At 34.1% G+C, this 14,194-nt stretch overlaps 1 protein-coding gene across 1 annotated transcript in view; it reads left to right on the plus strand.

The window, feature by feature from the left end:
* The window catches only part of LOC131666139 (5'-AMP-activated protein kinase subunit gamma-2), a 1,183,314-nt gene that overhangs the window by 1,060,003 nt on the left and 109,117 nt on the right, over positions 1-14,194 (plus strand). The window contains exon 14 of the mRNA XM_058938551.1: positions 4,945-5,091. Coding sequence (XP_058794534.1) covers positions 4,945-5,091 — 147 coding nt within the window. The remainder of the gene's footprint in view (positions 1-4,944; positions 5,092-14,194) is intronic.

Here is a 14,194-nt window from a genome sequence, read left to right on the forward strand (position 1 = left end):
AAAATAATTCACTGCTATCATCATTATGACAATGGATGTTAAATACATAGAGATATAAGTTCCTCTTATAATATTGCGACGAAATATTCAATTTCGGCAGAGGCAAATTCTGACCGTAATTAAATTCTAGAATAAGTTTTCGTTTGTTTTCATCGTTACAAGTAATTTGTAACTTGTAATTAATTTGTAACTTAACTTTCGACTCAGTGAAAAAATCACACATGTCTGTTCATGGTAAACTAAATGAGGAGTTTGACATTTTGAAAAACAATGAATAAGAGCGGTATGACATTTTTTAGCGAATTATTAGTTTTCTCTTCATAACAATTTTGAAAAAGTTCATGTAATATTTTAATATTTAAATTTGAATCGACAAAGTAGTTTCTGTTAGTCTTGGTTCTTGCGTAGTGCGATTTTCCGTGAGGAATGTGTTTCAAATGTTTTTCAGCTAAATTCCAAACACTAGATTGAATTTTGTAACGCCAATTAAGATGTTTTCCTCGGTAGTCTTGAATTACGCTATTAGAGTATATTTCTGTTTGTAAAGCTCTAATTCTTTTAAGACTAATTTGATATAACGTTCTTAGAAATTTTTAGCATACCGTCACACATAATCCATCAATTTTTATCGAATATTTCCACACTTTACGAATATCTTTGTACTTAGAATTTATAGTCTGATATTTAGTTGTTTGCATATTGATACAACCACCAAGAAAATTATCTTGAACTCGTTTGTTTCCACAATCATAAAAATGTTCAAATAGTTTTTGCTGATTTTCTTTACTCAACTTCTCATAACACGCATTTTTACAATATACATTAACACAAAAAAACTTTTTTTTCAATGATTGTACCACTTTCTGTTTGATATTCCAAACCTGACTGTCTTCGTTTCTTTGCATTTCTATTTTTTGAATCAACTTTTGAACGTTTTCTTTTATTAGATGTCATCGTGTATTTGCGCGAACTGCTCGACACGGTTACTCGTTCAAAGTGTGAAACTTTTGATATTTTTCATTATGTAAACTGCTTCTGCAGCGTGTATACACGAATTTTCTTTTCATATTTAAAAATTTTAACGTTGAATGGAAGAATGGCACTTCTTGAGATGTGTCCTTTTTTCATAACATATCTACATGTTCGTCAATTCGACTGGTATCATCCTAATAATATTAGGATCCTAAAATATTATTTTATAGGTATATAGTAGTAAGAGAGTAGATTTCAAAAACCTATGATATCAAAAAAGGGCCGGTAGTGCCCTTTTTCCTTATGTCGCTTCAATTGTAAGAAAAATGAGAGGAAAATCAATTGTTTTCATTTTTAAAAAGATTGCACAATATTTAACATCTTACAATTAGTTTATTCAGAACAAAAATCTTGCTCTATTAGTGTTTTTTTTAAAGCTTTGATCAGTCGCTCCGGGAGAACTGATCAATGGTTCGGTCTGAAAATTTACAAGAATATTGCAGTATAAAAATTTACGAAAACATTAACCTTCCTATTATTATACAGCACCACAAAAAAATTTTAAATACCAAAAATTAGACCAAGGTACCAATATACTTTCAAGGTCACTGATTCCGAATCCAGGATCAGCTTAACCCTTCAAAGTCATGTTCAAGGTCCTTTCAAGGTCAAATCCGTAGAATTCATCAAAAAAAATGTATATAGTAGGTCTATAGGATTTTCGAATAGCTGATTTCATTATTAAGGACGGTTAGACTATTAGGTAAGATTTAAGTTCATTTTAATGTATCCATAAATAGTGTAGTAGATGCAAATGACGAGGAATACACTCTAAATTATACTGAAAAAGAAAAAGGTAAAATATTATAAGAGGCTGTGTCTTAGTCAGAATGCGTATCTACCAATAGATGAAGCAAAGTAGCTAACATCATGGCTAAAGAAATATACTAAGGAAGCTGAAAAAATTAAATATTCGGACTATCGCGATAAAGATAAAAAATTTCGTAAATAATTTGCGAAATATGAAGAATTCTCATTAGTGTACTGTGATAATATATTTGGATTGATGAATTAGCTTAAACCAGAATGTTACAAAACAAATAAGTAGAAGATTTTCATTGATTGGTCGAGAAAAAGTATAAAAGGCGTTCTTTTACATAACACAAATGTTTATGCATCCATTTCTATAGCACACTCAGTTATATAAGACGAAGCGTACTATCATATGTAGGTAATCTTAGATAGAATCAAGTACGATAAATAACAATGGCAAAATTACGGGAATCTTAAAATTCTCACTATACTACCAGGTCAGCAATTGCGATTTACGAAATATTTTGCCTTGCTTTTTATGTGAATGGGATAGTAGAGATCGAAAAAAGTATCATATGAAGAGTGTCTAACCTCCGAAAAAAACTTTCCAATCTGGTTGTGGAAATATAATAAAGGAACTACTTATTGATCCATCAGAAATTCTTATACCACCTCTGCACATTAAATTGGAACTTATGGAACAATGGATAAAATCTTTAAACAGAGATGAAAGATACTATTTACTTCGTAAATAGTTTGACAACAAAATTGTTTGATACTATAGAAATGAGTAATAAACTTGAAGCGATTTCCTATCATTCCTAAAGATGTATATCCTCTTTACCACTTGAAATACAGCTAACTATGATACATTTTGAATATGTAATATTTATTTTTTTGGTGCAGTTATTTTGATTCTGCTTTTGATTCTGTGTTTTCACTTTGTCTATACGTACCTATATATTAATCTGTGAAAATATACTTCACCCCTTTTCACAGCTTATGTGAGCACGTGTCCAGCTGTTTGTCTATTTATGTTGGAGATATTAAAATGAACTTGAAACTTATCTAATAGTCAAACCGATCTCAAATACGAAATCAGCTATTAGAAAAACCTATAGATCCGTTATTTCAAGTTAGTTTCGATGAATTCTGTGTATTAAATGATCTTGAACATGACCTGATAAGATTAAATCGACCTCAGATTCGGTACCAGCGATCTCTAAAACATATAGATACCTTGGTCTAGTTTTTGGTACTAAATATTTTTGTGTGTATAGCTGTGTAATGAAAGTTACTAACATAAACGTGCTACTAAAAATGCTATCCTGCTGTAACTATTACAAAAGGTATTCATAAAGCGTCGATTTGAAATAAACTTGATTATAATGGACTTAAGGAACTGGTTTTGCAGTCTGGATGGTAAGGGGAAACTTAGACTATTACAATACTAGCAGGAGAACCGACGCCCTTCTTCATCGACTGCCGTGCTATGACTATGCTATGCCATGTGCGATATATAATCACTACAGAAAATATTGCACTTATGGTAGTAAGAAACAATGTTACAAAGTATTTGACGATTGGATACCACACACAAGAAACTGTCCGAATGATAATCGAAAAGCATGCCTTGCAATTAATCGTAAGCTGGACAGTAAAAATGACAGAAATTATTTGATTAGGAAGTCAGATAGACCGGAAAAATTCCAATGTGCTAATCGCTAATTTGGCTCTTTTTAACTGGAACAGAAGACTGCAATTAATTATAAGTCGAGGTAAAAGTAGGTAATATGTACGTAGAAAGAACTCTGTCCATAAAATGAATCATGGCGAAATGAGATAAGGTAAGTGTTTTTCTACAAGTTATTTTGAAAATGATTTTAATGTGAAAGATGTTAAAAGTAAACAATCTGGAAAGAAAATATGCTTATTAAATTTATACTCGTAGATGTTCGAGTGTGATAGATGAATTATGACGTTTGAAAAATTATAAATTAATCATGTAAAGCTATGATTTTTTATCACGTCATGATCTCGCTTTACGACTTCGTATTGCACGAATTTCATTCTACTCTAGGAAAAATAACAAGAAAATAACATTTAATAATAAAATAAGTTGATAAATATTAATGAATCTTGTTGTAAAATGATAAAAAAAATCAAGATATCAAATAGTATTGTTATGTAGTATCCGACTTTCGAAAGACACGGATGAATTAATGAATAATTGGAACATAAAATTCCGAAAAGAAACAAAGAAAGAAAAAATACAATTGTCTTATCCAACATAACAGACTCATACTTTACATACAATTATTGATCATTTCCTTTATTCTTTTGATATCATAAGTTGAAAATTATTGTGCAACATTGTAATGAATGTGAAATAAAACGTTACAGTAAAATCATTTCTCTTCAATATTTTTCAGTGTTCATACCTTATTTTGCCTTCGATTGATCAACATACGAGGTCTGATCAATAAGTATCGTAAATTTTGTATGTTTTCAAAAATTATTTATTTATTCATGAATATCTATTTTATCTCCTTCAAAGTAATCTCCCTCGGATATAATGTACTTGTGCCAACGTTTTTTCCAATCTTCAAAGCACTTAAAAAAATCATTTTTTGTGATCTTGTTCAGCTCCTCCTTCAATGCCATCTTTATCTCCTCAATCGTGGCGTAGCATCATCCTTTCATGGGCCTCTTCAGTTTTAGGAACAGGAAAAAGTCACAGGGGGCCAGGACTGGGGAATCAGTGGCTGCGGTACCATTACTTCAAATTCACCATTATTCAAAATTCACGATACCTTGTAAACAGACCTTATATGTTTATTAAAAATATGATATCTTATAGGCTTCAGCGCCAAATTTCTACGATGAGTTCGACTAATGTATGAATGAATTTTTTTTACTAGAGTTAAACTAATTAGGTTTAAAGGACATAGGCAGTTCACAAGTACAAAAAGCTAATATATTATATAGCAGTGAATTATTTCTTTATTCAAATTACATTTCTATCATCTGAATAAAGTCATATACTTACTGTATTAGTGATACCCTTATTAAACTCCAATGTAGAAGAATGAAATAATTTTATTAAATATTATATTTACTATGTGATTAAATTTATTATGAGAATAAAATTTGTTTCAGAATTTGGCAGCTGAGAAAACTTATAATAATTTAGATGTATCACTTCGAGAAGCTAACGAACACAGGAATGAATGGTTTGAAGGAGTTCAAAGTTGTAAATTAGAGGAAACTCTTTTCACCATAATGGAAAAAATAGTGAGAGCAGAAGTAAGTCACATTGATATTAGTATATTTGATCTTAATTATATTATATATTAATTTTTCCTTTATAAACTGTTTCTTGGATATTAAAAAACTTATTTGTATATTTAAAATATATATTAATTAAAACTTGTAAGCTAGAGATACGTGAAAGTTTAATGTATCTCTAATAGGCATAGTTTACATATAATTGCGATCGAATGCGTGTTGCTACGAGGGTGGTCCGATAAGTACTTAGCCTACAAAAGAAAAACGAAAATTTTGAAAAAGTGGCGTTTTATTTTTCAACATAGTCTCCTTTTAGTTCGATACACTTGGCCCAACGATGCTCCAACTTCTTTAACCCGTCTGAAAAATACGTTTCCTCGAGGTCTGAAAAGTAGGCTTCCGTGGCAGCGATTACCTCCTCATTCGACTCAAATTTCTGCCCGGCGAGTGACTTTTTCAAGTTTGGAAACAAAAAGAAGTCGCACGGAGCTAAATCTGGAGAATACGGTGGATGGGGCAGCAGTTCGTAGCCTAATTCGACCAATTTGGCCATGGCGACGGCGGAGGTGTGAGCCGGTGCGTTGTCATGGTGGAAGAGCACTTTTTTCTTCGCCAAATGGGGCCATTTTTTCTGCAATTCGACGTCGAATCAGCCCAATAATTCGGCATAGTGTAGCTCTGTGACCGTTTTGCCCCTCTCCAGGTAGTCGATGTAGTTCACACCTTGTGAATTCCAGAAAACGGTGGCCATCACCTTTCCGGCCGATGGGGCAGTCTTCGCCTTCTTCGGAGCACTTTCGCCGGGTAAAATCCACTGTTTCGACTGTTCCTTGGTCTCTGGTGTATACCAGTGGATCCATGTTTCGTCGACTGTCACGAAACGACGCAGAAACTCCTTCGGATTGCGCTTAAACAGCATCAAACATTGCTCTGAAGTTGTCTCACGGTTGCGCTTGTTGTCCGGAGTGAGCAAACGCGGCACCCATCGCGCCGACAGCTTTCTCATGCCCAAAATTTCATGCAGGACATGACCCACGCGGTCTTTTGAGATGCCTACGATCTTAGCTATCTCGCGCATCTTCGATCATCGATCTGCCAATACGAGATCGTGAATTTTTGTCACGTTATCCTCCGTGGTAGCCGGTTTTGGAGCACCTGGACGTGGTTCTTCAAAAATCGACGTGCGACCACGTTGAAACTCGTTAAACCAATTTTTGATGGTCGCCATCGAATGAGAAGAGTCACCTTACACAGCATCCAAGCGCTTTTTGATTTCGCTCCGCGATTTACCTTCCAAAAACAAGAATCGAATCACCGACCGCTACTGCTATTTTGCCATTTTTCAAAAATCAACGGACACACTTGCTTTAACACGCTCTCAAAAATAAACTACAACTCCGATCCGGCTGAAATCTTGACAGTAACCATCTAGAAGGTTGTACTACGTGATAGAATATTTCTTTTGCGAGAATGGCGCCATCGGGCGGTGAGGCTAAGTACTTATCGGACCACCCTCGTATATTGGGTGTGTATGAGCATACATGGAAGATGGTGCGCAGCGCACTTGTCGAATGAGTGAAAAAGAATAAGAGAGAAAGAGAAAGAGAAAGAAGCGGAGAATAGGTCAATTCGTTACCAGTTGCGACTTGTATCGACTTGAATCAAATGAAAATACGTGCGTTTTTCTTTATTTTATACGAGAGAAAAAAGGTGGAATGTCGCAAGGATGAAATTTGGATTAGATATAGCGCTATCAAAGAGTATACGGTGTCTGTTGTGTTTAGAATAATGAAACATGTCATCGTCAGACAGAGCAGTAATGAGCGAAAGAGATTAGTATCTCAAACACTGGCAGAAATGGCTATTTTTTTTATGAGACATATTTCTGTCTTAACCATTTAGCATTGCTAGCCAGCATACCAGCTCTACAGCTACAAAGCTGAGAGAAGCTTGTACTCAAATCAAATTTGAAGTGAACCATACGTGAAAATTCAATGGGTTCTTTTTAAAAATAATTATTTAACAATTTTAGACAGATCAGTTGATCTTAGATTAAGATTTTGTTCTTTTATATTCTTACAGTGTCTATGAAAGTAAACAAAAAATATAATTTTCAGAATAATAATTTTTTACCGCTTGCAAACTTGTACTGATCTCCGTGAAGAAAATACTATTATCGATTTATAAATATACCAAATGGTTAAATTAGAGTATAATACTAGATATTCAAAAGGTAACTTGAAAGTATTATTTTATTAAGATTACTTCACGGTCAATGATACATTTCATGACTAGATGACCATTTATTAAATTGATAACATAATTAACGAATAATGTTGCGAACAGGAATCAATTTTTTTTAATAAACCTTATAATAAAAATTGTGTATTACAATTGATGATAATTTTAAGGAGAATGTAATATTACTCCATAGTATTTTTTTTTGTCAATAAGCTAGTTTCTTATACAAAATAAAATGGATTTCTTTTCATGATGAACTTATTCGCAAGAGGAAAATCTGTTTTGATGATAAATTAAACTGTTGACAGGCAAAATAATTCTTTCAGTTTTGTTCAAACATTCTATTAAATTGAAAAATAAATTTATATCTAAATTTATGTACATATAAATACAGCCTCATAAAAATGAATATATTGTATATAAGATAACTATTGAGGTACTTACGTTGTATTAGTTCTTTTGAATAGAATAATTTACTTCATTGTTTCATGAAAACTGCATGATTATACGTTTATTCTGAAAATGTTGTAATTTAATATTGAGGCTCATTACATCACAAAATGACAATGTACATATTTACAATCAGTTGCGGTAAATTTCATTTGATATTATAATGCATTTGATAATAATACAGCTTTCTATTATAAATTTGGAATTCAGGATGTCAATATCCAAAGGCTATTCAAAGTTCGATACGCACGACTATGAAATAATAATATGGAAAATGAAAAAAAAATGTAGCTCCGATTTGATTCAATTGTAATATTTAATGAGTACATTTTGAATCTTAATAATCTCAATCGTGAAGTATAAGTGATATTTGTTACAAAGTTTATAGAGGAAAATTCCTGTACGCCAAATTAGCCGTTATTTATATTTTCAATTCAATAAATGGTCATCTAGTCCATAGACGTAGCATTGACGTAAACGTAGCATTGACCGTCAAATGAGCTGAACAAAATAGTACTAACTTTCAAGTGACCTTGATACAAAATAGTGGTATATTCCAATTGAATTATGCGGTATATTCATAAATCATTTGTCGTATTTTCTTTACAAAAAATAATACTGTCCTTTATGTAACCTTGAGAAAGGGCTATGTCATAGATTATGTTTTAAAAAATTCACATACTGTGAAGTAAGAAAATGAGATTGCAAGAGCTTTTCAATTAATTACTAGTTGTTGTCACGTTGAAAAAATGTTAACATCCGCATTGGTAAGTACTGTAGCTTCGACTGTCTGCCCAAGTGTGTATGTACAAGTTCGCTTTCGTTGTGATGGGTAGCATTTAATAGCAAGCGAGCGAGAGATGCAATATGTTAACCAACCTACAAATTTATAAACAAAAAAACAAACGATAGTAACGGAAGGGTATTTCCGACGTCTACACACGTTAGTAGTCACGCAGTTGGCCCTAAAGTTTACAGTGTAGGCATTGAGTCCTCCTTAATAGACTGCGCCAGCTTAATCATGCTGCAAGTGACGCTATCGATCCAAACCTGGGTGTGATATCCAACTTCGTCGGCAGCACTCTTACCACTTGTGAAATGGACATACAAAATAATAAAAAATACAGTAAAAGAAAAATATTTAATAGCATAAAAAATAAAAATATTCAAAAGTCTTGAAATGAAGAAAAATTAAGTCCTCAAAAATATGACAAATGGCGTACGGATCCGGAAATGCTCGCTACTGCGCAGACACGTCATGACCACTGGACACCGATTCACTCCACTAGTGGTCGAAAATCTGTTACACACCTACTATGTATGCGTCAGCGCATCCATGTATTATGGCCACCTCAGGTGCATAGTCAAGAGGTCCGGCCCACCGTCTGCTCTTGCGTCACGAGTGGCTGTAAACCCTTGATCGAGTTGCTAACTATTTCGCCTTGTACCACTGTTGCGAACGTGCTCTGGCTCATACATTAACTGGTTGCACTACCGATCCAATGAATTACCACTCTGCGCACGTGTATCACCCTCTTTCCTATGAGTGCCACTTAAATCTTACCTAAGTATATACCTCTAAGGTATGCCAGTGCATACATCCTCACATCCAATATTTGTAGACATATTGCACAATCCCCATGAAGGATACGACGTAACTAAGATTCGACCGACAACCCGGAAGGTTCTACGCCCAGTTAGCTGCACAAATTATTTCTAAAGAGTTTTCTGGAGGTGCGAACGCTCCCATGACGAAATCGTGTACACTAGTTGCATGGGAAACTAATGTCAAGAGTGAGAGTCGATAACAGGCGAAATTCAGTGATACTCGTTTAAATTTGCTCGGCCGCACACACGTATCCATAACGCCCGAAGATACAAGAGAGAAAACATGCTAAGATCCTGATATACGCCTGTGTAATGATTGAACATTGGCTAGGCGCGACGCAGCCACAACCACAAAATTAAACTGGTAAACCTGCGTACCTGATGTGTATTCACTAACAGGTATAACTTAAAAATTCAGCGAAACCACGCTACGTTCGAAAACTCGAAACCGTCTACTCGTAAAAAGGGACAAAAATTGGCGACACACAATTCCATGATCCAGCTCAAATTGTACTTTGAATCTTCTCTCTTTTGTTGACTCTCTCTTTCTCTTTCTCCGTAACTCTCGCTTTCACACTTCTTACGCACCTCGCTTGCGAAAGAGAGAAAGGAAAATAGACATAAGTTATCACCGGCTAATACAGAAGTAAATGGGTGATGCAAAGTTGGAATAATGCCCTTCCGTGGTACTCACCGCATTGTCGTCGTGATCATCGAGCTAGCCAGCCGATACCTAGTTGCCATCAATTATTCCTCAATTTTGGCGTTGTTGATTCTTATCTATGCGACCCTATAGCCGATTGCCTTTGGAGTTGCTTCTGTTTCTGATAGTGGTGATTTGTACTCATACAGAAACAAAGGGCCAGCCATGGTGATTGCTGTTTGAGTGTGACAAAGCAGAAAAACGCTCGACCCTACCAAACCAAAAGAATAGTGATACAGTATAACTCAACTGGTACAGTTTTATTCACAGTGAAACTCGTTAATTATAAGTAGGTAAGAGGTGGACACCCTGGCGTTTCTATTGATAGAAAGGAGATGAGATTTTATTGATAAAAGTCGTTTGTGTATTATGGAAAAACGTTTTTTTATAGCAAATATCGAAGCAAACAAACGCGTCTGTTTTGTGTTGTGAGCACATTAATTTTTCTACGCTTGAAATTTTATGTAATCTTTTTCAACAGTATTATAAATAGAAATGAATCTATAAAGGTGAGTGTAATATATATTTCTTCATTAGGAATTTTTTCCTAATTTGTGATGCATTATCGATTGCAATCAATATGTTGACACAAACAATTTTTTTTCACAACTTCCCAAAATGGCTGGCAAATTCGGTTGTGGGCACCAAAATTAGTCTTTTTTTTTTAATAATTGTGAAATATCGTCGTTGATTGTACCTAACTAATAATTAATAAGCAATATCGTTCGATATGGATTTTACTGTGATGCTTAATGCCATTAAACGCTGTTCTGTGGATAAGCTGTACACAAATTTCTAAAATGTTATTCTAAAATATTTATATTCTAAAATAAATAAACTTCAATTTTTCTATATTCTTGATGATTTCTCTTCATTTTTTTGCATTTTCAGCAGATTTTGCAAGGGTGCCCACAATCGAACTCAAATAGATTTTAGTCAAAAATGACCACTCCATAAAATTAGCAAAAAAATATTATTCTATTTGACAAAATCGATTTTTCTCCTTCGTTGGTAGTTAGTTAAGATCTCTAGCTTTCCATAGATACCTATATGTCAAAAAATATACACTTTAATGAAAAGTTATGAGCCAAAAAAAATGTGTGCCCCCCTTCCTATACTAATATGCCTGCCGTTTCTCTCTCCCTCCCTCTCTCTCACTCTCTCCCTTCCTCTCTCTCTCTTCCTCTTTCTCTCTCGCTCTCTCTCTCTTTTCCTCTTTCTCTCTCGCTCTCCCTCTCTCTCTTCCTCTTTCTCTCTCTTATTCTCTCTCTAGTAAGTAACGGACGTGTCTTTTCTACAGCTCCGGATTTCAACCAATTGACTAAATGTTTTCAACTTTCTTGAGCTGATACTGCTCTAGGTGGTGCATTTTAAGAGGTATCTAAGCGACATCTTGATTAATTTGCAATTGACAAGGAAAATGCCCATGAAATTTGTAACCACAGCCTAAAGGTTGAAATCTAACCTAAACTGCAGTTGACTGCTCCCTAACCTGCGGTTCAGCTATCACACACCAATCAAAAACAAAAACAAAACGAGTTTACAATCAATACCTTGCAAAATCAAGCAGTGCCAAACTACCAGCTAAACGCTTGCTGCTTCCTCACTTTGATTGAGACTACTACACGTGCAGCAACCTACACCAGCACCAACCTTAACTTTCACAATAGCCCACATTAATATAAATGTTTTTAAGAATTCCTCGCACTTTGTCCTATTGGAAGCTCAAGTTCATAGTAAAAATTACGTCATATCCATCTTCGAAACTAAGCGCAACAAAAATATTCACGATTCTCACCTTGCATTTGAAAGTTACAAATTTTTCTGACTTGAGCGCATAGGCAAGGAGGGTGGAGGCGTTGGTTTTTATTTTCGTACTCAACTCCATATAAAAATCTTAGTTACTTCGCAACCAATCTTTGATAATAACTCAGAATTAATAATAGCCGAAATAATAAATAATAATTGTAAACTTTTATATGCGGCTCTCTATCAACGTCCTACTGCATATATTCCTACATTTTTCTTTGATACTTTGCTTCTTTTCTTCCTTTATATAATGATGTAGTCATCACTGGTAACCTTTATTCATATATTACCTCTCAACTTCCCCAAGCTCGTTCACTCCGAGATCTCATCGACATAAATACCTTTAACGTAGTATCGCTTTCCATTTCTTTCACGATTTCAACTGCACGATTTACGACGCTTTCCGGGAGCCATTGCTACATAGCATAATCCACGGCAACTTGGACTACCGAGCCAGATCTCGTAGGACCTTTGCTCGAACCTACAACGAGCAATTTAGCACATTATTCTTTTCGATAAATAATTATCATATTGTGGCGGTTCAAATACCTGTTACAACCTCAGATTCAAGGTTATCTAAAAGTTGTTACTGTTATTTTCAATTAAAACTTCATCGCTGTTACGTGTTTTGAAAGCAACAATAAATAAATAAGTTAATGACCTAAAATATATCTCTTATCATGAAGTGGATTATGTCGATTTTTCAATTGTATTAAAGAGACAGTATCTCGTTAAATCGACAAATAACATCTATAAAGTCCTAAATTCAAAGATTATACAACCAAAGTGTCCATATTCTGAAGTTTATAGTTTTAAGTACTGAACTTACAAGTATTTAATCTATTCAATACTTAATCGTGAGTTTGTAACCTTAAAAAACGTGATGCATTAACATCGACCTCTATACTTAAACATGCACAAGATCTACTTTGGTGAATATTTTTTAAACTGCAATTTTTCACGTTTGTTTTTAATTCATCATTATTCCAAACGATCACGTTTTAATATCATTGGATGTAAGTTCCTTATTCACAAACATATCGTGTGATTTAGTCTTAGAGGGATTGGACAAACGTTATGAACAAATTAAAAATTGAGAGTTTACAATAGAAGATATTCGGAAAGGTATAAAATTTTTATATAATAACACATATTTTGTGTTCAACACAAAATAAACAAATTATAAATAAATATTTGGAAGCCCGATGGGCTCACCTATCTCTCCTCTACTGGCTAATATTGTGATGGAAGACTTAGAGAAACATTGCCTGAGCGTGTTGCGGAATGAATATCAAATTAATCCTGTTTTCTATTACAAATATGTTGATGATACTTTGCGTTCCGAAAGATTTTTTTTTATTAACTCGATGTAAATTTCCAATCTACCTCACATAGTGAGACAATAAGCAAATGTTTCTACTACTTGATATACATAATCTAAATAACAGAACACTCCAGTGAGTATGCTGTTTTTGTTTACAGTTTTTGCATAATTAACTTAATCTATTTCGTCGTTCATCAGTTTATGTTTCTTGAGTCTAGTGTTGGTAATCTCTTCCGAGAGCAGTTTGTTGATAAGTTCGTTTGAGTTGTTTTGCAGTCTAGTGTGGTATTTTTTGTAGAAATTAATTATTTCTTCCTTTACTGTTGTAATCTAAAAGTCTTTTCGAATGATCTCGTTTGGTACGAACCAAGGCACGTTTGTTATGCTGCGTAGGACTTTCGATTGATACCTTTCCAGTATTTCGATGTTCGAGTTCGAAGCGGCTCCCCATAGTTGGATACCATAAGTCCAGACTGGCTTGAGTACTGCTTTATATAACAAGAGTTTGTTTTCGATTGTTAACTCGGATTTTGCTGCAATGAGCCAGTAAATTGTTCTCCAATTTAATCCTAGTTGTTTTCTTTTTGTAAATATATCTTGTTTTCATGTCAACCTTCTATCCGAGTGGATGCCTAAGTATTTGACATGGTCTTTTTGCGGTATGTATTTGTTATTAAGTGTAATGGATGGACACGTATTTTTACGGAGGGTGAATGTGGTGTGAACAGATTTACTTTCGTTAACTATTATTCTCCACGAATTTTGAATTGTTTTGGATACTATTGTTGCCTCTGGTTATACAGATAGAATTGCTGTGTCATCTGCATATGTTGCTGTCACGATGTTATTTGATATTAGTAGGTTTGAAGTGTATAACAAATATAGCGTTGGGCCAAGAACAATGCCTTGTGGTACTCCTGCCTTTATTAGATGGCTTTTTGACTTACACTTGTTTATTTTGATTTGAAATCTTCTATTTTGTAGGT

Source organism: Phymastichus coffea, unplaced genomic scaffold, assembly GCF_024137745.1.
Source record: "Phymastichus coffea isolate CEN01 unplaced genomic scaffold, Cenicafe_Pcof_1.1 PCOF00003, whole genome shotgun sequence".
Lineage (NCBI taxonomy): Eukaryota > Metazoa > Arthropoda > Insecta > Hymenoptera > Eulophidae > Phymastichus > Phymastichus coffea.